The sequence below is a fragment of the Marmota marmota genome, unplaced genomic scaffold (genome assembly GCF_001458135.2).
Source record: "Marmota marmota marmota unplaced genomic scaffold, marMar, whole genome shotgun sequence".
Taxonomy (NCBI): Eukaryota; Metazoa; Chordata; class Mammalia; order Rodentia; family Sciuridae; genus Marmota; species Marmota marmota.
In genome coordinates, this window is record NW_026000170.1 from 6,414,421 (window position 1) to 6,442,236 (window position 27,816).

Consider the following 27,816-nt stretch of genomic DNA (forward strand, 5'->3'; position numbering starts at 1 on the left):
CGGGCGGGCAGCCGCGCTGAGGAGCGCGGACAGTGGCTGGCGGATCTGGACCTCTGTGTCTTGTGGCGGGGATTCACTCGTCTGGGGCAAACTGTCACTTCCAAAAATCCTAGTAACTCCCGGCCCGTCTCTCTTCGGTGGAATTTTGCTAGGAGAGTCTCCGCAAGTAGAATCTAAGCGTATCTATGCGTCTTTCTGACCCCATCACTGAGGGGGTATTGAAAGTGCTGCCTCTCCACCCGCCGCCATGTTGGATCTCTCCTTAAATATTTTTCAAAATTCAGTATTTTAAATATTTTAGCTAGACTGTTTATACATTCTTTCTTTTTAATGTATGAGTTATAATTTGCCCACATGCACACACTGATACTTAATAGTCACCAACAGGATGCATGGAAGTTAGTAGACCTGACTGCTTGTTAATAAGAAGATGCAGCATCTGGGTAGCCGCTTGTCCAAAGACACATGCCAATCATATGAAGACATCTTTTCAATGGATTTATGAAACCCAGCACCAGGATACACAGCTTGGTGTGCAGTGTTTTTTGTTTCAGTGAGTCTTGCTGACTGCACCAGGGATCCTTGTGGAGCATGTAAGCTACATGTTCTCGTATGGTGAGCTGGTGGTGCACAAGGTGTTAACTGGGTTTGAGTTAAATTTATACAGCTTATAAATTGTGTGTAATATTAGGAATTAAATCAATTTCTCTAGGCCACGATATCATCTTTAATAAAATGGGGATAATAATGATATTACAATGATTAAAAGTAGATTGTTATTATGTGTACACAGACTATCACAGCTCCAGTATGCATGTAAGTACACAAGCAATGAGGCCAATCTTCAATTTATAACTAACCACATGGACTCTGGGATCTTCCCTTTTCTTGTTGACAACTGAGTAATAAGCTAAGGAGAGGTGGAAAGGAAAACTAGAGGCAACAAAAATTATCCTGTAATGTAAACAATAATACCACACGTGTTGGCATTCATTTTTTTGGTGGACAAAACATTTGCTGCCCATTATAAGATTTTGAGGTAATTATTTATTGCTACTATCTTGTGTCTGAAAAAAATTAAGGATACGATTCACGCAACAATTAGGTCTTAACCCAACTTAGTGACATCTCCAGTTTTCATGAGTTCATGTCCACTAATATTTCTGTAATACCTCAGCTGTCTTCCTTCCACATAATTCACTTGTGTTGGATGGAGCTTTACCATTTAGATAACAGTTCCCTTGAGTAATTTTACTTGTTCGTTGAAAAAACTATTGATCCCCCAAATCAAAACTCTTTTGTCTCTCTCCTGGAAATTACCGATGTTCCAGAAGTAGAGAAAGTACTGAACAAGTAGCCACAGGCTTCTATCTGCAAACCAGGTTGCATGTGGTCTGGGAGGGTTTCATGAGGTGATGTCCAACGTTTCATTCTGGGCCTGCTACAGAAGTAGTGTTAAACCAATACCGTCATTTCTTGTTATTTCTGGTAATTATGTTCTATAAAGTAGCTAGGAATGCTTAATGAGCGAATACATAATCATTGTTCCTAGGGGATATGTAAGGATAGATTCCTGAGATGGCAATTCAAAATCTTTTCTCCATCCAATTAATGCATGGCCATGTTTAATGGGTGTTAGTTTACATTCTTAATTCATAAACATTGAACTCAAGACCGATGGCACTGACACGTGCCTAAAGGGAATTTATCTATCACATGAATTTTTCTCCGTAAGGCACCTCACAGCATTTTGGCACTACACTTGGGAGCCATTTTACACAGCAAAATCGCCAGCAAAATATACAAAGATTCAAAAAGTATGGCACTAAATAGACCACAAAAAGGATACTTGTTTACAGTATGAGACCTGAAAATGGGAAGGCAGAGAATTGCCTTGTTCAACCTCATCTGGGAATATGCACATGGGTGACTCAAATTTTTTGCTGCTTTTCCCATTTTTTGCAAGTGATTGTGAAAGTGCGGCACATATTGATCTTGAGTATACAAATATATTTTAGAGAGTAGGCAAATTTGCAAATGAAGAATCTGTGAATAATGAGAAGGAAGCCTACAGTACTTTGTCTTCTTCTATATTCCCTTACCCAGCAAGTATTGAAAATTGACCTTTGTTTCCTAATTCTATACAATGTTGAACATCATTAATCTCAAGATACAAAATCTGAAATGCTCTGAAATTCAAAAGCTGGTGAATGACGATAAGTCAAAAAAATTCAGATTTTGGAACATTTTGGATTTGTTGGATTAGGATGCTCAGCCAGTACAGTCTATGCAAATACTAAAAAAAAAAAAAAAACCCACATCAAATCTGAAACACTGCTACACTACTTGTCTCAAAACATTTCAGATAAGGGATATTTAATCTGACTTTCTCCCATTGTGACCCCTCTGTGTACACACTCAAAATCTCTATAGTGAGCCATGGTCATCCTGGATTTCTAGAGAGGAGGTGGGAAATGCTGAGATTAGGCATGCCGCCCTGAAATGCCCTAAGTAGGTCTGTTTGGCATCTTTCTGTAGATGCCTTCATTTACACTTATGAAAAGTCTCCCCCACCCCACCCAACTTGGATGCTCAGATAATGTTTAAAATTCTTCTCCTTCCCAGCAACAGAAGGCCTTTTTTCTTTTTTTTTTCCCCCATCTCTGAACAGATTTCAGTGTTGAAAGAGGTGCATTCTTTCATCTGGTAAAAGTTTCCTGAGACCAAATATAAAAATTGTCAAGAATAGATTCTTTTGAACAAACATATGTCATCAAAGAGACAGAGAAGTTCTGTTACTGTCAGTGTGCGTGTACTTTGGATGTCTCTGTGTATTTTTTTTTTGTATATGGGAGTAGGGCATGGGGAATTGGGGGGCCCTCACCAACCTGTGCTCCTGGCCTCCCTGGGATGGAGGAGACATACTTTCTAGAATGGCAGAGCATCTCATAGAGCATGTCAGGGACTGGCTCTGCCATCCACAGGAGGCAGAGTCAACTACAGCCTGCACTTCCCTTGTCTCACCATTAGTCACACTTTGTTCCGTAACCCACACAGGCCATCATGGCGCAACTACCACAAGAGGAGAAGGCAAAAATAGCTGAGCAGGTGGAGATATTCCACCAAGAGAAAAGCAAGCTGGACGCTGAAGTGGCCAAGTGGGACGACAGCGGCAATGACATCATTGTTCTGGCCAAGCAGATGTGTATGATCATGATGGAAATGACAGACTTTACAAGGTGAGGCCCAGACACAGCAGGTGAAGGTTTTTTTGTTTTTTGTTTTTTGTTTCATTAAACCCAGACCTATTGGCCTCTGGCAAATATGTACTTGAGAGGACATGTAAAAACCTGCTGAAAAATTAAAATACTGTATCAAAGCAAGGTGCTGTGCTTTCCTAAGGGTTTCATATAAATTTACGTGGATAAGTAAAAAGGGTCTGGATGTAATTCCTGGCATAATAGGTCCTTTTGGTCAAAGAGAACAGATTCATTTTTGAATTTGTTATTACTTTAATTATCCTAAGTCATAAAATAAAATCCCAGAGGATGGGTGATTCATCTTTGGTTGGTGCTATTTTGGAATGTGTTTCAATATCACTTTGAAGATTTGTTAATATTCCTTTGGATGATAATATTCTTTTGGAAAAATTCTGTGTGTGTGTGTATATGTGTATTTATGTGCATGTGCACATGTATGTATTGTAATTTCAGCTCATGATCTAGCATAAATTTCTACTCAAATTTACCCTTACATACAAAAATTGGGTACAACAATCTAAAATCCTAGAAGTTTGTCAGGGAACTTAAAATCTGTATGATTGTTATTCCCTTTGGCTCTGATCACTACTTTTGATAAATCAAGGGACCACTCAGGAATTTGTCAGGAGCCTTTTCTTCACCAGGGGTCATTGCTTGTTCCACCACTGCACTTTGATCTCTTCTTTAAAAGCAGTGACAACTCTTCCTGCTCTTCCTACCGCACAGAGAGAGCAAACAAGGGGAGAACATTCCTAAATTTTTAGTTAGGCTATCAGGGGATTGGGGGCAAGTATCTTACTGTCATTATTTCTTTGCAAAATAGTAAAATAATACTTGTCTTATTAATTTCACAGGAAAAAAATTTTTTAATTCAAAGAGGTAATTCAAGTATAAATTATGCTGCCAAACTAATGTAAGCTATCATTTTTCTGTTTTTTTTTTAAATACAGAGACACATACACAAGATGTTTTTTTCTTCTCTTTTTTTTCGTAAGATGTTTTAGTGATTCAACATGGTTTTTGTTATTAAACTATGTAAGATATATGACAGTATCAAGACATCACCTTTTGGGTGACCAAGTTTTTAATGGTTGTTGAATGCTTCTAATAAGAAAAGGCCAGAATTGATCATAGGTTATAATAAAACATGGAATATCTCTGCGTCATCCCCTTTACCCTTTGCCTCTGGCCAATATGTACTTGAGGACATTGCTTGGCTCTTTCTCCAAATATTTTAAAATTGTTTTTGACTTCAATGAAATAACTTTAGTGTTATGAGGGTGACCTTCAAGACTTTAAATGTCATCACATTCATTAGAAATTCAAATTCGTACATTTGGTTAGTCTGTGTCGACTTCACCTATTTATTTCAAATGTCTGAGCTGTTATTTAAGTCTGAATTTCCTACAAATCAGACTGTCATGGCAGCCTCAGTCATTGCTTCTCAAGGCCTGTGATGACTTAATTTGTTCACTTTCTACATTTTATTAGTATTTTATCTGATGGATATTATGCAATCCATTAATCACATCAACGGAACAAATAATCTCATTAGTTTAAAGTGAATAATGAATCTAGTCATGTTGCTGGTTATTTAGATCAGGAGAACATTTTATAGTTCTTGAAATTAGATATAACTGTGGTCAAGGGAGAGACATGTATTTGAGGAATCTTATTAAGTGATGTTAAATAAGACAGACTTTTTATTAGTGAAAGTATAGTTTTGAAAGTGAAAAGAAGGCTGCTGCGCTTTCCTAGGGATTTCATATAATCATTTTTGTGTCGATTTGAGTAATGAAATGTCCAGGATGCTACTGCTTATCATTTTTCTAGCTACATGATAAGTAATTTTGCGAGGGAAAGGGAGGAGTCTGGTAATTAATGACTGGAAAACCAGACGAGGGTGTGAATTGGAAATGCCACAGGGGGAGAGCAGAAGCTTCTCTGCTGCCTCCATCTGCAGAACCTTTACAAAGAGGCAGATGATTGGTGCCTTTTTTGGTGGCTTCTCACCTAAGTTCACTCCACTTGATTTTGTGCATTATTGTAATTGCCCTTGCATCTTCCCCTTCAAGAAGGAATAATGTCAGTTTCATAGATCTAGATATCCCTATGGACTATTTTTTTTTATGATTTAGAGGAAAGGGTATAGCTGATTAGAAATTTTAGTTTTCCTATTCTTCTCAATTCATATGTTTAGAGGGCATGTGGGAACAACAACAACAAAAAAACACCCTTGCATTCATTATCTTGTTGTTTTATTCGTATCACCGACTAATTCATTAATTTGATTCAGTAATCTCAATGATACCCACTCCATTATTATTAAAATTGGAGAGGTTCTGCCTCATTATTCATGTAATAACTTCTTCATGGAGGATAAACCTGATTATGCCCATGTCTTTTTCCTGCTCAGTTCTTGACTGTCATCTCATGGACACTGGCAGAAGCACTGTCCTGCACAAGGGTGAATTCATGTTTTCGTGTCATTTTTTTGAGAAGGAAATAGCATGGGCCAGTCTTGTGCCCCAGTCATGAGAGTTGTGTGGACAGCACAATGCTGTCATAAGAAGTGAGAACAGAGAACAGAATGGAAACTAAGGGCAAAAAAATTTGAGGATGAGGATGTAATCAACTGTAAAATACTGAGCACTAAACAACAACAACAAAAAAATCATGCAATCACTCCATACTTCCCAAAATGAAGTTTTTGTTCAAGTGTTTAGTCCATCAGCCTAGGTAGCACTCAACTCTCAGTTCTAGTTCTCTACTCATATCAATTCAGGCCACATCTGAGCCTTAAGGAACAACTTTTCAGCCATCTTTGTATGGAAACTTTCAATGCTTCCCCTTTATGCAGAACAAAAAACTTGGTGCTTGCCCTTCAATGCCTACTGTATCTGTCTCTCTGTTGTATGAATTTAAAATTTTGACCTCAGTGCCATAATCTAAATGGTATCCTGATAGAGAGCAATTCATGGCTCTGCAATCCCACCTGACTTCTCAGGATTCTCCGGAATAATTCAAATGCTTGACTGTGCATCTCCATACTGCTTCAGCTGATTGGAACTATTTCCCAAGCATATTTTATGAAGCCTATCCTACAGAAAAGAGACTTCTATGGTTCAATATATTTGCAAATACCTTCCTTATATGCTGCATTTCATTACTAGAGAGTTACATTTGATATAAATAATTAGACTTATTGAAAAGGCTATAGAAAGGAAACCTTTGTAACTTGGATTAACCCAGAATTTGAATCCTGAGGACATGAACTCAATGTACTGACACATTGATTTTTCAGATTAAGACATATTAATTTTTTAAAAAATATATGTGAATTAGTTGGCAAATGGGAGATAGAAGTACTATAGTAATGGTTTTCCTTGACTTTTTTGGAGTGAATATTTCATGGGAAAGACTCCAAATATTGACCGACCTTTGTATAGGAATCAGCTCTGATCAAATGAGAGAAGTTAGAAGAATCTGTAGAGATAATTCGACTACTTGATTCTCTAAGAAAACCAAAAGTGTGTTCCAGATGCGACAATAAGATGACTCCTCTCGTTAAGAACTCCTATCCCTAAAGCACCTTTTAAAACTCCCCCAAATAATCTAGTCTAGGGTTGGGAAACACAAGTGGTGGACCATTGTTTTCAGACTGGGAGCTGTAGCCAATGGGCCAGTCTCCTCATCAATACTTCCAAATAGGAAGAATAGGAAGACTCACCCATCCAAGGCTTCCAACCCTCCTGGGCCTGATTCTCTCATTTGTTTCAGTGGGTACTTTATCATTATCTAGATGAATAATCTCTCCTCCTCTTCCTCCTCTTCCTCCTCTTCCTTTTCCTTCTCCTTCTCATTTAGACTTGTGTAGTTCACTAGCTATATGGGACTAAGTTTATTGTGAACTATATCATAAAGTTTACCATTAGGACCAATTTATTAACGTACAGTTCTATGGCATTAAGCACATTTACATTGTTGTGCACCTATCACCACCATCTGCCTGCAGAACATTTCCATCTTCCTTAAACAGATACTCTGTACTCCCTTGTATACTAGGTCCCCATTACCCTCTCTTCACAGCCCATGGAAACCACCATTCTGCTTTGTCTCTGTGATTTTGACACATAAGTGCAATCATCCATTTCATGTTTATTTCATTTGGAAAAATGTTTTCGAGGCTCACTTATGTTGTAGCATGTGCCAGAATGTCCTCCTTTTATAAGGACAAATAGTATTCCATTCTATGGATTTACCACTATTTGTTTATATATTCATCTGTTAATGGGTTCCATCCATCTTTTGGCTATTATGAATAATGCTGCTCTGAACAAAGGTGTGCAAATATCTGGTCAAGTCCCTGCTTTCATCTCTTTTGGGATATACCCAGATGAGGTATTGTGAGATCATATAGTGATTCTATTTCTAATTTTTAGAGTCACCAACACCATTTTCTATGGTGCCTGTCCCATTTTATATCCCCACCAACAGTTTCTCCATATTCTTGCTAATGCTTATTATTTCCTTCCCTCTTCCTTCTTTTCCTCCCTCCCTCTCTCCCTTCTTCTTTCTTTCATAATAATCATCCATGGTTATGGAGTAGTATCTCATTGTGGTTTTGGTTTTCATTACTCTAATGGTTAGCAGTATTGAACATTTTTTCTCTTGTACTTTTTTGACCATTATATATTTTCCTTGGAGAAATGTTGGTTCAAGCCTTTATACATTTTCTAATGCAGTTTTGTTATTGTTTCTGAGTTTAGGAATCCTTTATATTTTATGGATACTTACTTTTTTTTTTACCAGATAATACAATTTTCAAATATTTCTTCCCATTTTGTAGATTGTCTTTTCACTTTCTATTGGTAGTGTCCTTTGATGCACAAAAGTTTTTAACTTTGAAGTCCAGCTTATCTATTTTTTCATTTGCTGCCCGTGTTTTGTTGTTATGATCAAGAAACCATTGCCTAATCCAATGTAATGAAGTTTTCTCCTATAGCTTTTATAATTTAGCTCTTATGTCTTTGATCCATCTTGAGTTAATTTTTGTATATACTGTAGTTTAAGAGGCCTATTTCATTTTTTGCATGTAGATATTCAGTATTCCCAGCACCAATTAAGTTTTATTCTTTCATGGGCAAAAATAAAGTAAAATAAGATTTTAATAGGGATTTCAGTGAATCTTCAGATATCTCTGGATAGTACTGACATCTTAATGATATTAAGTCTTTCAATTCATGTGTATGGGATAATTTTCCATATCTTTGTGCTGACTTTAATTTCTTTCAGCAACATTTTATAGTTTTCAACATAGAAGTCTTTTGCCTCCTTGGTTAAATTTATGTTCTATTTTTTTCAGGCTATTATAAGTGGAGTTCTTATCTCATGCTAGGTATCACTTTAACACTGAGCCCAGCTCAGCTCGGCCCAGCCCAGCCCAAGTTATTTTCTTCATTTCCTTTTAGGGTTTTTTATTATTAGTGTGTAGAAATACAACTGACTTTTACATTTTGATTTTGTGCCCTACAACTTTTGTGAATTCATTTACTAGTTCTAATAGATTTATTTTTATAAAAATAGAGCATTATAGTTATACATAGTAATTAGATTTATCCCAACAAAATCATGCATGCATGGAATTCAGTTTTAGGGCATCCCCACCCTCACCCCTATTCTCCTTCCTGTACTGGTCTTCCTTTCACATGTATTGATTTATTTTTGACTAGTTCTTTCTCCTTATACATAAAGGTGAAATTCCATATGGTATATTTATATATGCACATAGCATGCTTTTTTTTCTTAATTCATTCTGCATTTCTTCTGCTTTATAATCCCTTCTCTCTCTCTTCCTCTCAGTCTCCATCTTCTACTCTACTCACTTTCCCTATATTTTTTTTTACATCTGTTCCTTCCCTTCTTTTTATTTTACTCTGTTTTTCACAGATAAGAGAAAATATTTGACCTTTGAGTTTCTGAGTCTGGCTTATTTCATTAGCATGATAATTCTCCATGTCCATCCATATATTAGCAAATGCCGAAGTTTCATTCTTCTTCATGGCTGAGTAAAATCCATTTGTGTATACCCCACAATTTTTTTATACATTAATCTAGTCACCAGCATCTGGGTTGATTCCAAAATTTTGCTGTAGTTAACTGTACTTCTAGAAATGTTTATGTGGCCACATAGCTGTAGTATACTGATTTTAAGTCCTTTGGGACTTATATACAGAGAAGTGGGATAACTGGGTCAAATGGTGGTTCCATTCAAAGTTTTCTGAGGAATCTCCATACTGCTTTCCAGAGTGGATGTACTAGTTTGCAGTCAAACCAACAAGTGTACCTTTCCCCTACATCCTCACCAGCATTTGTTATTTGCATTCTTAATATTTTTTTTTTTTTGAGAGAGAGAGAGAGAGAGAGAGAGAGAGAATTTTTTAACATTTATGTTTTAGTTTTCGGTAGACACAACATGTCCATTTTACTTTTATGTGGTGCTGAGGATCCAACTCAGCGCCCCGCGCATGCCAGGCGAGCATGCTACCACTTGAGCCACATCCCCAGCCCATGCAGTCTTAATAATTACTATTCTGACTAGAGTGAGATGAATCTTAATGTAGTTTTGAGTGTCATTTCCCTGATTGCTGGAGATGTTGAACATTTTTTTCCAAATATTTGCTGGTCATTTGTATGTTTCTATTTCCAGTGTTTCATGTTTTATGAGCCATTATTCTTTTCTCATAATTCCAATTGTTTCTTCTTATTTCTTTCTAAATTCTTAAGCCAGACAATAGGTTTTGTTTTTATTTCTTTTGCATATATATATATATATATATATATATATATAGCCTTTCACATAAGAGAAACACATTTAGCAAAAAGTACACAACTGTCACTCAGAACCCATAAGTTCCATCCTGTTTCTTTGTGTAGAGTATCTTTTGAGCATGTCACTTCATCTTCCCTCTTGGATTCTAGTCTTCAACTAGAAAATGAGGCAATATCTGATCTTAAAACTTTTATTAGGCTCTCTAAATTTGATTAAACAGTACTCAGGCTGGATCTCTATCAAGCTTGTGATTCTAAGAAATTGAATTGAGTCTCCAAAGTCAACTTGGAAGTTCTCAAACATTTTTTTTTTTCCTAACAATATTCTGGTGAGTCCATGAACTGGTGAGTCATTCTATTGTGAGTCTCCAATAGAATAAAAAGGACATGCTTCTTTTCACAATTAGGCTAAAAGAAGGGGGCCTGACCCTCATGCAAATATAAAATCTTGATAGGCATTCTTTACCAACTTAGCACATTCCATGAGGATCAATCAGTTGTTGAAGATATCTTGTAAGTTTCACAAGGAAGCATTTTCTTAGATTCTTTGAAAGTCTTGAAATAAACACACATTTCCTTAGCAATGAAAAATCAAGCAGAGTGCAGCTCTTAATGACTAAGTTAAGATAAAGGCAAAAAGTAACAAGTAGTATGTCTGAGTGAAACTGCAGAAGGGATATTCTAAGCTCTGCAAGTTACAGAGAAATACATAGTAATGAGAATGTTATTAAGCACTGACACATTCTGCATCTAAGCTTTCATTTGTTAAAGAGAGGAACAAAATAAAAAGAAGGAAGCTTATTTAGAGATAATTTAAAAATTATGTTAGGGAATAGGAAACAGATTGTCACAGAATCTTTAATTCATCCATATCATCCATATTACATAAAATTCACATGGAAAATCTCAGTTCATATTTTAAAATCTTAATGGCAACTGAAAACTCAGTGTACTTTGTGGAAGAGTTAATGTGACTATGGTAAAATGAAATATCTTAAATTTATAATCTTCCAATGTGTGTGTTTAAACATTAATATGAGCCTCATATATTTTGCTTGTAGCTAGTAATGTAGAAAAATGCCATAAGGAAAATTGGGAGAGAAATGGAACAAAATGCCCTTCATTTACATTTATTTACTGAAAGTTATCTGAAGTCTTCCATATTATGCAATGTTGTTATGTAAGGATAGTGATAACTACTCACTTGGAAGAACCCAGTCCACTCTAAGTCACTTCTGTGTAGTTGTCCTCTACTTATCACCATATTTCTGACAATGGAATGTAATTATGTCACCTTAAAAATGCATTGATTTTTTTTAGAAGCACATAAGGAGATCAGGGTAAGTAACAATGCTAAAAAATAAGGCTAAACCTATGTAATCTAGTTTTTATTTTCCTTTAAAGAGAACAAAAAAGTGATATCACATGCTACATTTTGTTTAAAGGTTCATGATGCAGCAAAATTCCCTTTTCCCTCAAAACAAATATTTAAAATTAAAGTTCACCTAATTAGGTAATCTAATATTAAGCGGCTTACCTAAAAGAAAACCTTATGTTGGGGCAATGATTTAGAAGCATAAAGATATTTATAATCATAGTGTTTTGTGTGTTCCTTCACAAATTATTACCAGAAAGATAAAATATATGAGATTGTGAAATTCTTAAATTGCCAAAATTCTAGCCAAAGAGTCCCCTATTACCTGCAAGGGATAGTTGCTTTTCAAAGTGCCTTACTAGATTTAAAAATAAAATAATATTAGATAAAGATGGTGGGTGGTAGATGTAGTATGGAACACAAGGCATGTTTTTTTTTGTTTGTTTGTTTTTTGTTTTTGTAGTGGAGGATTGAACCCAGGGCCGCTTAACCACTGGGCCATATCCCTAGCCGTTTTTAAAATATTTTATTTAGAGACAGAGTCTCGCTAAATCGCTTAGGTCCTCCTAATTTGCTGAGGCTGGCTTTGAACTGGTGATCTTTCTGCCTCAGCCTCCAGAACCACTGGGATTACAGGCATGAGTGTGTGCTTTTTATTTTGGCTAGACTCTGCTTAAATTTTAGAATTTCTCAGTCGTGACCCGTGTCAGCTTGGATGAGGCCATTGATCATTCTGGGCCCATTTTGTCCTTCTATCAAATGGAAACGATGATCACTACTTACTAGTGTTATAAGGCACAGTGGAGTAGTGTGTGCCACAGCCTCAGGTGCATGCTGCCTTTACACAGCACTGGAGATAATCATCTTCACTAATTGACTATGGTTTGAAAAATATAGAAATTAATGAATCATTTAAATGTGCACATGCATATCAAAATATGGGAAAAGGCATGGAAATGAAGTGAGCTATTAACATGGAAATTGAATCAAGAAAACATTCAAAATTCCACTGACAGGCCAGCACCAAATCAAATACAAAGCCAGAGCTCTGGACAAAGGATATGGTGGGTTTGTCTGTTTCCTGTCATTAAGTACATCTCTAATTATGTTGTGTATATTGCTTCAGAGGCAAAGGCCCTTTGAAAAATACATCTGATGTCATTAACGCCGCCAAGAAGATTGCTGAAGCAGGTTCCCGTATGGACAAATTAGCTCGCGCTGTGGCTGATCAGGTAATCTGAGAGGGAAGAGCGGGCACATGTTCAGAGGAATCATTCATTAGCACCTGGGTTCTGTAATCAGTTTTATACACACTATTAAATGCTCTGAGGAATGAATGGCAATCAATCACAAATATTTTGCAAACTAGACTCGGCTGAGACCAAGTTGATGACAAAGGTGATTCAGCTCAGGTAAGACTGACTCCTTAGTTTATGAATGAAATCTTAACTTTGTTTTCTTTTTTTTTTTTTTTTCTTGGACTAGAGATTGAACCCAGGAGTCTCTACTGCTGAGCCACATCTCTAGCTCTTTTATTATATTTTGAGATGGGACTCACTATATTGCCCAGGCTGGCCTCCAATTTAGGATCCTTCTGCCTCCGCCTCTGGGGTAACTGGGATTACAGGCATGCACCACCACCCCAGGCTCATGACCAAAATTTAATATCAACTACTGGTTAGGAGATGTAGTGCATGAAGAGTCACAGATTACCCCAGCTGTTCCCTTTCAGAATGATACTTTATTCTTCATAATGGGCATAAAAACAGACAAAACAAAATTTTATTTTTTTCACTTTTGGCCTCTTGGCTTAAATCTCATCTTTTTCAGAGATTGCCTACTTAATCCTTTGGTTTTGCTTTCATAATACTTAACACATTTTAAAAGATTTTTTATTACTCTTTGGGTTGCACATCTTTGTTGACAAACTTCATGAATGAGTTGATGAGAAAAAAGAGCAACCTTCCTTGTGGGCAGGGAGCTAGATTAGCAGAAACTTTGAGGCATGGTGGATCATGATTTGATGGTTTGTGGAAGAAGCAGAAGGCAACGAACGACGCCACGTGGTTTGAATGTTAACTGGGAGATGGACAGCAAGGGGCACATGGAGATGAAAGGGTAGGAACAGAAATTGGAGAATTTGGCAGAACATCATGGTTTTACATGTAGTGGTAAGGGAGCAAAACTTTACAATTTATTATTTAATATTTTTCTTATTGGAACACTCTTCAGGATTCAGTTAATTTATGCCCTAGTGTAAATGGGTTTATCCACATAATCAAGAATCCCTACATTTCAGCTATATTTTATCTCAGATTTAAAGGCATCAGTGAAAAAATAAAATAAAATTCTCTAAGTATCTCATATCCTTTCAGACCAAACTAGGATACATATTAAAATAGTCCTCAATCTCACCTGAAATATTTATTTTCCTACTTTTCATATTATTTGGCTTAAATTGGAACTATAAATATTTTGTTGTAAATATTTTGTTGTGATAATGTTCCATTTCTTGTAAGGGTACTTGAGGCAGTATACTTCTTTGAGTAACTAGTGATTATTCCTTTAACCAACTGTTCAGAAGAATTGACAGTTTGAACCATTTCAACTGGAATGTGTCTTAGACTATAAAATAAACTTCTGAAGTAAAAATATTCCATGTACTCTTATTGAAAGATGTATAAGGGTGATTTCTTCTCCATAGATGCCTCTAAGTCTCCTGGTTTTTGAGATTTTTTTTTCTTACTATAGTTTTTCTCCCTCAAATCTTAATACTAGAGTCATTCCTCTACTTGTTCAATGTTTCAGTCTACTTAAACACAACAGCAAAATTTACTCATAAAGGCTAAAAGAATCTCTGCATGGTTAAACTATTACTATTTCATTTAAGATAAGAGCCAACAAATTTTGATTTTAATTGTATTTATATATAGGATGGCTAATCTAAGGGAATGTTTTTTTATTTACTTTTGAATTTCTGGAAAACCAACGAGTTAATTAAGTATTGCCACAATTTCAGAATAGACTACAATTTGTAGGCATTGAGAACCATACCCTTCGCTATTGCTGATTTCAAGGTAATATCAAATTTTAGGCTTCACAGTGGAAGTTGAACTTTTTTCTGTAAAGTCCCATATATATTCCATAAAGTTCATGTAAAAGAGAAGTCAGACAATGAACAGAAATTGAAAATATGCAAATCAAAAATTCACCAACCAGGAAAGAAGACAACTTATTTTTTCTTTTCTTTTCTTTTTTTGGTACTGGGGATTGATATCAGGGACACTCAACCACTGAGCCACATCCCCAGCTTTATTTTGTATTTTTACTTAGAGACAAGGTCTCATAGAGTTGCTTAGCACTTCACTTTTGCTAAGGCTGGCTTTGAACTCTCAATCCTCCTGCCTCAGCCTACTGAGCTGCTGGGAAAGGTAGCCACAGTTGTGTTTGTAAATGTTGAGGGAAGTTGGGAATTGTGGGGTAACCAGAGACTTATGATTATAGAAGTCTTGTTAGGAAGGACTTCCTGGGAGTTTAAGTTGCTTTTTTTTTTTTTTTTTAACTGAATCTCAATGGTTGAAAGCTGCTCAATATATTTAGGCTCCTACTGTCAAAAGTTTAAGTTGCAAAAATTGCTTCTGTTTTTACATATTTTAGACTTTTATTTTTAACAACGCAACATGAAGCATAGCTCCAAACAGTTTGAATATGTGGCATGCACAACACCAACACACACATACACACACACACACACACACTCCCAGGACTTTAGATTTATTTTGAGATTAAGTTACAAAGTATTTAAATGATATTAAAAATTATTTTTAAAATAAATAGATGAAGCTTAAACCTAACATAATTTTGAATAGTCTTACTTGTGGTTAGTATGAGGCACCTTGAAATTTTCATTAATATTTTTTCTAATTAGGACATTTCTTTCTCAAATTCTGTACCTATTTCCATGACACAGGAGCCATTTTTCTTGGTCTATCATGCCATTTGTAATATGTGTTTTAAGTACTTCCATTTAAATAGAAGAGAATGAGCATTACCAAAGAATGAATTGGTTACCTTTATTTTTCCTGAAAATATTTTTATGAAGATTGAGATATGCATGCAATATAAAGTTTTTACGGACTGTTGCATTTTTAATTACTGCTCCATTGAGATAGAACTCTCAATTTAATTTGCTGCAAGGTATTTGTATGGAAAGCCTTGTCAGCCCTCTGGGGAGATATCATTTTAAAGTTAATTCCTTCTACTCTATGGGTCTCTGGAGTAGGATAAATATTACAGTATTAAATACTTGTAGGAAGCTAAAAACAGTCTCTGTGGGATTCTTTCTTGATAAATGCAGTTAGTGGAAAATACGCCACAATGGTAAGTGTTATATATAAAAGAAACCCATTAATTGTTTATTCAATAAATGGTTTTGTCAAACTACTTGTTTTCAGTGTGGATGTGAGAACTCCCTCCCTTGAGCTTGAAGGAAACTTAGCTTAGAGTCTTTCTCCCATACTCTTGTTCTAAATAAGACACTGCAATTTTAGCTGCAGGTATTTATTTCACATAGCATTTTATCAAGGAACTTGTGATTACATGTCCTTTTACAAGTGCCAAATCAAACCAGAGCAATTAAATGGCCTGGAAGTGATTCAAGCTTAAACATTTGATAGCAATAGAAATATATTTCTATTATTCAGTAGCCTTTGGCATTAAAGCCTCAGTGTTGTTTTAGGGAGTTATGAACTATCTAAAGTGTTCAGCAAAACTCAATGTGTACTTGATGGACATCTACCCACTTCAGTCACAAGGAAAATTCATACTCCCAGCACGACGTGACCTTGGTGAAGCCATTGAAAGAGTTCTGTTGTTTCTCTTATGAGTTTATTTCAACTGGCTTCACACTTATTATATCAACTTTATTTCTCTTACGATGGTCATGAACCATTTCAGAATCTCTCCTGTATACAGAGTTTATTATGTTGCTAAAATTTTGATAAATACAGAAATACAAAAAGCATAAGCTTCTTTTAGTGAATGAGGCATTTCTTACAAGAAATCAATACTTTTTAAAATTAACCATTGTGAAATTCTCCTATGCTGTGTAGAGACATTGCCACATAGCTCAATTTACTTCCGGCATCCAATTTACTTCCTCCGCATTCAAATAACTTTCCAAGTAGCAAGAGTTGAAGAAAACTGGGGAAAAAACACAACTCTGTAGAGTGCTTAGTTTTCTTAAGAGTTTTAGATAATAATAATGGTAAATTATATATTAATAAATATATATATGCACTTATAAATATTTACAGAAATTCAAATAGAACTTTCTAGAAAATCCTGAATGGTCTCTATAAAATCTTACCAAGTAGAGCTAGCCAGTCTAAACTACTGACCAAGGCCTTTCTCAGTCCTTATGAAAATGTTAAGTGAATGTAATTTAGGTACATGACACTGAAACTTTTTCATCCTGCAGCTTTTATACAGCAAATGTTAGGAACTGAAGGGTACTTACTAATTGAGATAGCTTTTTTGTTGTTGTTATTGTTTTATAGTGTCCTGATTCAGCATGTAAGCAGGATTTATTAGCCTACCTTCAACGAATTGCCTTGTATTGCCATCAGCTCAATATCTGCAGCAAAGTGAAGGCTGAAGTTCAGAATCTAGGAGGAGAGCTCATTGTATCAGGGGTAAGCCGGGACCTGGGCTTCACAATGTAAAGTCCCCACTGTTGTGTTTCTAAGGCAAGCCTTCTTGGCAACAGTACTGCTAAAAACACCAAACTACAGTGATTCACAGGGAGTTTCTTTTTAAAAAAAAATAATAAATGTTATCACCATTATTCCAGACCTTACAATAACTCACAAAGAGCAATTTGATTTTCCAATTACCCTGTGTTTATACTAGCCTTGTAAAATCTCCATTCTTCACAAGAAAACTAATTTCATAGTCTGGAAACTCATTGCCAAGCTGTGACTATTATAATTATTTGGGGCTTTTGTATATTTACTCATTGTGAGTCTACTTCCCTTTGTTAGTCCTATCAATTTTCATTCTGTGTTCAGGAGCCAGCCCCTCTATTTGTGGACTGTGTTCACGTTAAAGATGATGAAAATAATAGGAATCCATTGATCAGGTTCCAATGCATACTAGGTTATCGTAACCCTTGAAAGTTAAAGGATGTTTAAATTTAATACAGTTGATGTGCTGTTGCCAAAATCCAACATAATTGTCGAACACTAACAATTATATATTCTTTGCTAAGTCTCTACAGTGTTTCCCTTCTCATGAAAATATAATTACACTAAACCATTTCCATCAAATACACGGAAATAAGAAGCCATCAAATGCATAGGAACAAGAAGTTCAATGAATACTTAGAAGAATCATGATTTCTTGGCAAGATTTCCAAATGTATGTGTTGAGGTTCTTCACCTTGGCTTCTTCTCCCTCATCCCCTTTCTCTCAACACAGGATGCCATTTATTATAAATTATTTGCAAGTTCAGAAGTGTGGCTCTGTCACCTGAGTTCTTTTCCCAGTGAACCATGATGTTGCCATTTTAAGTGTAGAATTGCCAGGAAAGAAAACATTATAGACACAATGTGTGAACATCAGACAAGTCACAAAACTCAATTCTTCCTGAAACTATTTTTAGAAATTCAGCAATTGGATCACTTGATTAAAATCTGTGGAAAAAAAATCATAAAGTCATTCTTGGATCCAAATTTTTCAATTCCTATGTTGTTTGACTTGTGGAAATCATAGCTGGGAAAAGAGCTGATCTGGCTTGCATGGCGAGTCCATCTGGAAAGCCTGATCCATGAAGTCCTACCTTACAGCTCAATACATTGGCTATTTTGTGCCTCTTTCCAAAGCACAGTCACCTCTTTGCATTTCCAAAATGATCCTGCTTCAACATTCTTCCACAACCAAGAGCAATCTGTCTTGCAATGTGTCCTTCCTGCCAAGCTGGTTAGTTATCAATATTCTCTCGCCAAGAAGTGATCAAAACATTGCATCTCCCTTGCTTCCTTTCTTATCTTCAGCCTTGATGGTAGAGTTTCCCATACCACTCTGCTTTCATGTCCATCTGTATACAGCACCTGTGGAACCAAGTGCTTTTTGTTCAGCTTGCCTTGTGTGCTTTCATTTGCTACTTTCCAAATCTTATTATTTACATGGATGCACAAAGCATCTTTGTGGATCTTAGACTCCACGAACTCATCTGGGCAATATTTTCCTGGCAGAGCTGCTCTCCATCATCCTCTCAGTACCCATTGTTCGTCACTGCCTTCAGAGCTTTCATTTCCATTGTCTTTTTCTCATTTAGATGTAGTCCAAACCATCACTGGCTTTTGTCACTTGCACTGTTGGCATTTGCAGAGGTGTTTGACATTGAGAACACCATCAAGAAGCCTGTGTCTTTCTTTGAGTCTCATTGGCAAAGTTCATAAATCCTTGCATGGGAGAAGGCTTCTTTTGGAGGAATGTCATACTTTATAATGATTCTGAGTCAAATGCATTGTCAGAGTTTGCTATTATATTGCTCAGTTACAGGCCTGCTCTCGGCCTCCTCATGATTTTTTGTTTTGTTTTGTTTTTGTTTTTTTCTGAGCTTGATTGCTGTGTGGTGCCACACCCGCATCTGTAGATTGCTGTCTTTGCCACTTCTGCTTCCATCTTATTCTTCATCCTCCTTCACTAATGGCCAATGGAGAAAAAAAAAAAATCAACATGCTTACTATGCAAAATAGCCACAAATGACTGCCTTCAAAGTTCTAAAAAAGTCAAGAATGTGAGACCCCATACACACAGATTTTCAATGATTTTGCCAAGAAAATTGCACCCACGTTTGGACCCCATTTGTTTTGTTGTCTGTTGTGACAATCGGTCACTATATTTTTCAGGAGAAGCCAGTGTAGTTTCATGTGTAATCAAGAAAAGAAGATACTTGAATCTTCTTTCCTTTTTGGTGTGTTTATGTCTGTGGGATTCAACAACGTGGCTTCTTCTCTGAAATATATGAAAACCCCAGGAAAATTTTATTTGTTACAAGTCAAAGTCTCCACCAAAAGAGTAGAGATTTGAACAGATTATTTACATTTGCCAAGAAAAATGATTTGAATTTCAAAACAGAGAGCCACATGTTTTTATGGTCTTATGCTGGCACATTGGACATATGTTAAGCAATTATGTGCCATGTCAGCATATTTATGTTCTATGTGATTCTACATGTGCAGCCTGGGAAAGACCTATGGTGCTGTGTCTGCTTTGGTTTGAGAGGCGGGAAAGGAAAACTACTCAACATGGGAGAGAACGGGTGCAAAAGTTCTATGAGTCATTATGGGAAACTAGAGTAATTAGATAAATAAAGTACTCTGAGATGTATGTCTGTGTATGCTTATTCACAAATCAGCTCTCTGTAAAGCACCATTAACTTTCTGGCTGGCAACCAATTTTTTAAGCTATTGGTTTAGACATTTCTCAACAGCCTAAAGGTACCATCCTTTCCGAATTTAAAGGTAGAAGATGTATTTGTGAGCAAATTAATTCAACTTGGTTATAAAAGAAGTGATTGGTTATAAAAGAAAAAAAAACTTTTTAGATTATTGGAATGATGGATATGTTAGAATAAATGTAGAAGAAACTGTTTCAGAAGATGAAATAGCCAGTTAGTCTATAAACTGGCTTTGTTTGCTTAGGTTAATGTTCATTTATTTCAAAGTATTAAGCCAGTTGACATGTATTTTAGAAAGATGAATAAAAAAGGAAGAAAGGATGAAAGGAAGAAGGAAAGAAAGAGTAGGAGTTAGGGTAGGAGTGAAGAGGAGTGAAGAAAAAAGAAAAGAAGAGAGAAAAGAAAGGGAACCTTAACCATGGTATATCAAAAATTAGTTTTTGTATGTAAATGTTCACTAAATGTGACAGCTTTATATCATCATGGGAGAAAATTTGAGCCAGATATTTTAAGTATATAAATACTATTATGAATATAAACAAATGTCAATGTCATGATATGGAAATTACCTATATATTTAATTATCATATTTTGAAATCTAATTTTTATTCATTGATTTCAGAGAATTTAATGGGTACTTTTAAAGTTAATAAAGAAATGTATACCTGGATCTCAAGAAATAAAAATCATCTCATGACTTTCGATGATTTTTATCTGCCAAAAATGTATATGTTGTGTGTTATTCTGAATGAGATTGGAAACACTAATGTATTGTTTTCATGAACCTCAAGTATTCTGATAAAAGTGAAAAGATTCCCCTAAGCATTTTTAAAAGGCTGTAATACATTAGGAGTGCCATTATAGCAATTAAGCCAGAACAAAAGAGCAGGAAAGAAATTTGATATTTTAGTGAGAGATGGAGGGACTAGGATTTAACTTATAGCTGACTATACACAGAAAGCATATTAATTTTAACTGATTTTATTACATATACATTTTTTTCTCCACATGAACCAAATGTACGAACAGAGTTCAGAGATGAGGTATGTTAGTCGCCTAAGTCTTCAGGCTTTGTGAGGGGATCCCTGACCCATTCTTAATTCCAAGGGATGGTGAGACTTACCCTAATACACATTTTAGTTCTTTGCCATTTAAACCTCTTATCAAATCTGAATACTTCTAAATTGGATATTGGGGAACAGTTTGATAAGCTGAGCAAGTATAATTTGTGACACTGGTAAGATCTGTTGGTAAAGAGAAAAATTGAGGAATAAGGGATCAGTTGCAAGTCAGACTGCACATATTATTTTTTAAAAATTTGGCTCAATTAAAATCATGAGTGGAATGAATAAGAAAGAGAGTGGAATGAATTTGACCTAACTTTCCTATGTATATATATGAATACATGTGAATCTCCACATCATGTTCAACCACAAGACTGGGATGCCAATTAGAAGACGATGTATTCCATGTTTAAATAAATATGTCAAAATATAATCTACTGTCCTATATAACTAAAAAGAACAAATAAAAAATAATTTAAAAATTGCCATGATGTTCATGGTGATGAGTAAGAAATATTTCTAAAATATTGGAAATTAATGATTTCCAAGTCAGTCTTTTCTGACAGTGGCATGTAATCAAAGATGCTCATCTATGTTCATCTATACACAAAACAAACACACTCAATGTGACATTTCCTGTCTTAACTCTTTCAATGTGCAATAGTAAAATGACTTTTATGTCTGATCTAATGCAGTTTAGGAGAAATAAAATGAGGAGATATATTTGCACAGTGCAACGTGTGTGTGTGTGTGTGTGTGTGTGTGTGTGTATGGATAGATAGATAGGTAGATAAATAGATACACAAATACTTTCCCATCATATATATGATATATTGATGAGAAATGCATTAGGACAGTTCTGTATTCCCAGTATACCAAAAAACAAGTGCCAGTATTTTGAAAAAGAATGAAATAGTCATGGGAACAAGCATTACATCTAATTGTGCAGACCTGTAGTTGAAGGAACCCTTTTTGTGGAGTATTTTTATATCTTCTGATTCTGTCTATAGTCAATTCTTGATTCTTTCCACTGATCAAAGTGTAGCAGTAATAGAAAAAAATATAAATTTCTAGCTATTTCAATTTGGGTTTGGAATGTATTTCTGTGCTTCATTTGAAAGGATATGTGTTCAAGAAATTCACAGCAGTTCAGAAGAATTTTATCCAGACATTCCAGAGAGTGGATCATTCATTAAGTATTCAGACTGAAAGGACCTTTCCTGATCTAGGAAGAATTGGAATGTCCAGATCTAGAAGGAGTACAATAAAACCAATTTCAGATTGCAAATCTGGATGGAGGCATAGTGTAGAAACTCAGTGACAGGTAGAAAATGAAATGGGTATTTATTTTGCACACATTTTGTTAATAAGGTGGGTTGTCGCATGATTTAATCTTTCTCCCAAAAGCCTTCCCTTTCAATCTATTATGTTAGTAAAACTATAACTACTTACATCTGATTCCTGCACTGAATCTTGCTGTTACATTCAGGTCTGTGGATGTGGTCACTGATTTTTGCACAGACCTTCCCAGGGAATTCATTCTCCCAGGATTATAAAAGTAACATTTAGCCAATTCAAAACTATTAATTTTGGGAAAAGTAAAAAATTAATAGGGATTTTAATAAGAAAAGCAAACATCTCCTTGAAAGGCAGTCATCATAGGAAGGGTATCAGTTTCCCCACAACTGTGTCTGCTGTCTGAATCTAGGCAGTGCAGGTCTAAGAAGGATGGGACACCGATCCATTTATTAAGAAGTGAATCTATTGTTATGCATGCTGTGATGCTGACCCTGAACTTACCAATATGATCAAGTCTGTTCATAAAAAAATTAGTTATTCACTAATGAAGTGAAACTAGTGTGTGGTCCTCCTGACATGATTTTATGCAGAGGAAAAGACTGTGTTCCAGTGTTCTTGTTTTAAAAGAAGAAAACAGACTTAGCTGGGGCAAAGCTAGGACATGAACCAAACAAATCACTCCCTTTACTTAAAATGGACACATGGATTGACCTAACTTTAAACTACTCAGTACACTGATTTGGGTTGTGTCACCTGAACTTGGGGACTGAGGAGTTATTTCTATTTTAGTTTGAAGACATTATTGCTTGTAAGAGTAGACAGGCTTAGTGGTTTTTAACTGAGTGGCTCTACCCCAGAAATATCAGTATCATAACTTGTCATTCAATCAATGAGCTTTTGTTCCTTTGGGTCTTAGAAGTTTTTCAAGTTTTGAGAGTCTGTTATTAAAAGAAGGAAGGAAAATAATTGATATCTTAATCTGTTATCAATTAATGCCTCAGATTTCAGTTAATATTCTGAGGATTATATGGCAGCCAATTAACAATAATATTTTACAGAAACTTGGAAATTATACACCTGGGATGTACCCATATGAGAGAAGATAATTGCAATTATCTTGGGATATCCATGAAACCTAGACAGATCTATGGAATAAGTACTGGTTTATGAAGTATCCACATAAGATATATTCTAATCTTACTTATCCATATGTGGTAATTATCTGATTTTATTTTTAATTGTTCTCAATTTAAAGACTTCTTTAAAAAAATTAAAAATATTATTTAAAATAATACTCAGAGAAGTGTTTTAGGAAACTTCCACCCCCATTCTACCCCCAAACAATTTTTAGTCAGTTTTGGATATGTAAGAGCAAATGCAGACATACCTGCTCCGTAAACTTGAACCAAATAATCATAAGGCCAATATGTTGAATCAATACCTTTATTTGGAAATAGTATCTTTATATTTAGTCCCTGATTTCTGATATTCCTGTGTATACTAGGATTTGTCATTTTAGTCAAGAATAGATTATTTGTGATATTTTTCTTATTCCTACTTGGACCTGCCTCAAGAATTTCTGGGTTAAAGGATATTGAAGAAAAAAGTGAAAATGTGAACAAGTTGATATAAATATTAAATAGGTTAAAAAGGAGAAGATGGATATTAACCAATATGCTTATTATAAGATTATCTAAGGATTTTATTATTATTTTTGTACGTCTTTTCATTGCCTACGATGGTCAAGAAGATAAAGAAGGGCTGGGGATATAGCTCAGTTGGTAGAGTGCTTTTCTCACATGCACAAGGCCTTGGGTTCAATCCCTAGCACCTAAAAAAAAAAAAAAAAAAGAATAAAGGAAATAAAAAAGTCCCATAGCAAAACTGGGTGTTTCTTCAGTGTTTGATGTGATAAAATTTTGACATCAATATTTTTCTATGAAAGATCAGTGTTTCCATAAGTTGTCAAGATATACAGTGGAAAGTTCTACTGCAGAGACTTCTCATTTTACAGCAAAGCCTTCTCAGATTGTGAAGATTATTAATACTGCTATTAGTGAAATGAATGAAGCCCATAGATGAGACAGCATTTCATACTGAATATGTATCAAGATAATTCCAGTTTCTGATGACTAACAATCAGGACTTCAAAGAGTTGCATTTATTTCTTGTTCACATAAGTTTTTTTTTTTTTTTCTAATTCGCTGAACTCAATAGTTCTATGGCATCCCTACTATGTAAAAGGCATAATGACAAATATTCGTTGAATCAGGGCATTCAAAATTTTCCATATCTCTAATACCAAATAATTTCCATGAAAAGGATAAACATTTTGTTCCTTGTGCTTTTATTAGACTGTGTATTCAGTGTTTTTTTTTTTTTTTTTTCATTTAGTTTCTCAGCTTACTGAAATACTCAGCATTCTTTGCAGGAATAGAAAATATCTGTTGATGACTATCTCTGTGTATTCACTGTTTTCTTGGTTTACTACATTCTAGAAATAAAAGTGTGTTTAACTTACTGTTGTCTACATTCTGTCTCTACAGATTATTTTGTCGAGTGCTTTCCTGTAGCTTAATTTAAATGATTTATAAAATATGGCTTTGATCACAGCCCTTAGAAGAGAAATATGTGCCACATTATGGTCCATTTATCTTATAAATAGGAAAGGCTTCTGGATGGGCAATGTGAAGTTTCCTTAGTTTAGATTTCTTTTATTACTTTAGAACACATCATCTTACAACAGCCGTTTTCCTTCTAGGCAATACATATATTTCAAATACTTCATTCTAATCTTATTTTCTTGAAGGCAAGCTTTCTTAATTTGGACTTTTAATCTTTCCTTTCATCAACAATACTGTATCTTGTTTTATTACTTTTCTCTGAATACCCTCATCTGTGCTGATGCATTGCTGATAATGAACTTGACTGGAACTCTGGCTGGATGTTTTGTCAAATCTTTACAACCTGTCCCTTGACCTCTTTCATCCATCTTCTTTGGCAAATCTATTTTGAGACTGAGAGAGATCCTGGAGAGATTCCAGTCCACATCATCTTCTAAGAACCTCTTATTCCTTTCGACCAAATTTCTATATGTGTGAGACACCATGGTCAAATAAAATCAAAACATGATCTCTTTATCTGGAAACTCCGGTTTCAAATCTGCTGCTATAAACATTTATTAGAGGCTGTCTTACTGAGGTATTTCTCTTCAAGAGGAATAATGTGGGTCCAGTTGGATGACAGTTGCCTTATCAGTCCTTCCATGATGAATTACTTCATAAATGCATCTGCAAATTATTCTTTTGGAACATACAAATTATTCCACTTCTTTCTTCTTCATCCTCTGTACTAAGGAAGTTAAATTGACTTTATTACCCCAAACAAAATTTTTAAACCAGACTTACATCTACTAAAATTATAATTGTGACTAATTATGGGGATTCTTGGCTACTGAAATATTATAAACACTTCATCTTTCATCTTGAAGAACAACTCATTGATTATGTGATATCATGGGAATTCTGCATTAAATCCTCAGTTTTGGTAAGACTTAGGTTTTTGAACAATGTCAAGAAGTTAGATCCAAAGAGAATTGAAAATTATCTTATCCTGGCATTGCATCCTGTGTCAGATCAAGTTATCTCATCCTAAGTAATATTCATTACCAAAGGCATTATCACAGTCAATCATACTAAATTCGCTTAAAAGGTCAGCACAGTTTACAACTCTGCATCCTTTTGATGCAGCCTAGTTTTGCATTGGGTTCCTGAAGTCATGCTACATTTCCAGACAATAATTAATAAGAAATATTAGTAGGTTGTGACCTAAGTTTAGATTGTTCTATTTCAATATTTAAACAGTGTTTGACTCCATTTTTATTTTAATATCTTAATGTTGGGAGAAGTATAACATCTTTTGGGGTGTAGTAAAAATCTTAAAAATATTTATTGGAAGAATGGACCATTGCACCATTCATCTTGGTCTTTAAAATTTTTTATAAGATGTGAGATGAGTGAAGTAAGTATAATAATCATTTTTGATACTGATAAATAATGGTTAATGATTAGCATATTCCTTACAATAGGAAATGTCCTATTTTCTAAAATTAAATAGGACTATTGTAAATTATAAAAGATCAAGGATAAGCCAACTAGTCAATGATCCAATATGTAAAAATTGAGAGAAAACAGAACTTCACAGGGCCATTAATTACAAAATCTGATAAATATATGCTTTTATATGTAGAATTTTAATTTAGACTTAGAATTGTAGAAATGGACAGAGAATAATAGAGTGATGAAAATATGTGTATAGAGTAGCTTTTCTTTCTCTAATAAGTACAGAAAAAAATCAACTACAAAATATACCCTTTTTATATAGTTAATATTTTTTTTATTTTGCATTATCTTTATTTCTTTAAAGACATTCTTTAAATGTCTTTTTAACATTTATTTGAAGCATAAGATGGGAGTGTTGTTGCTGAATCCAAAATCAGTTTGAATTTAGTAACTTCTGTCTTTCAAACTGCTCCTAATCTGTCAATTTTGCTTAATTTTAAATTATGATTATTATAACACACTTATGTATTTAATAAGAATGACAGGATTAGAAATACGACTATATTGGCTCAAAAAATAAAAAATTCCCAAATTTGGAGTTATCTGCATATGGAAACAGGCTTTGGGATTTACCCACTTCTGATGCCACAAATTGTAAGCTATTATTTTGCATATTTGCTTTTGCTAAAATACTGTGGGAAGAGATGATTTCACTTTTCCTATATTCCACTAGGCAGTTGAAGGTCTGTCTCCTATGTGAATTGTTTCAGGACCTGCCTGTTCTTCAGCATCACCCATTACTTAGGTTTTGCCATAATGCCCTCTTGACAACTTTTAGTATTTTCTATTTTTAAACTTCTAAATTGACATTTTATATATATATATATATATATATATATATATATATATATATATATATATATATACACACATAATACTATAGTACTCTATACATCATTCTGATATCTTGTCTGATTCCCCATTAGACTTGGACTCAGACATTAAACAAAGCTACAACTATAGGACTATAACAGAAATGCTTATGCGAAACACATTTGGTCAGTTAGCATCATGGGTCACATGAGCTGTGTCTCTGAGAGTGAAGGAGCAGGGAATCTGATACTGTAGAAATCTTGCCATTTGATTTTTTTTAATGGTTTTGAAGGTGGGCTTGGACTACCTTTTTTAGATATAGAGTCTATTTGGTACTCACAGAAAAACTTTCAAGATTGTTAGTAACACTTTGTATTGAGGAAGCTCTAAGAAAGGATTCTAAAGGTAGAAACAGGCATTGGTTATTGGCTTATCTTTTAAATTATACACTTCATGCAACCCCTTCTGAGGGGCATAAAGGAAATTAGAAAGAGTTGCAGTTCTAACAACTATCAATGCATCCCATTGAAAGTGGTAAGTATCCCTTTAGTACCACGTTACTGGCTGGACATGCCAAGGCTGGGAGCTT

The 27,816-nt window shown here is 34.9% G+C and overlaps 1 protein-coding gene across 4 annotated transcripts in view; it reads left to right on the top strand.

Moving 5' to 3' along the window:
- Ctnna2 (catenin alpha 2) overlaps window positions 1-27,816 on the top strand; it is a 992,415-nt gene that overhangs the window by 936,994 nt on the left and 27,605 nt on the right. For all 4 annotated transcript variants that reach the window (XM_048787429.1, XM_015499866.2, XM_048787430.1 and 1 more), the window contains exons 15-17: window positions 3,058-3,239; window positions 12,593-12,698; window positions 17,025-17,159. In XM_048787429.1, coding sequence (XP_048643386.1) covers window positions 3,058-3,239; window positions 12,593-12,698; window positions 17,025-17,159 — 423 coding nt within the window. The remainder of the gene's footprint in view (window positions 1-3,057; window positions 3,240-12,592; window positions 12,699-17,024; window positions 17,160-27,816) is intronic.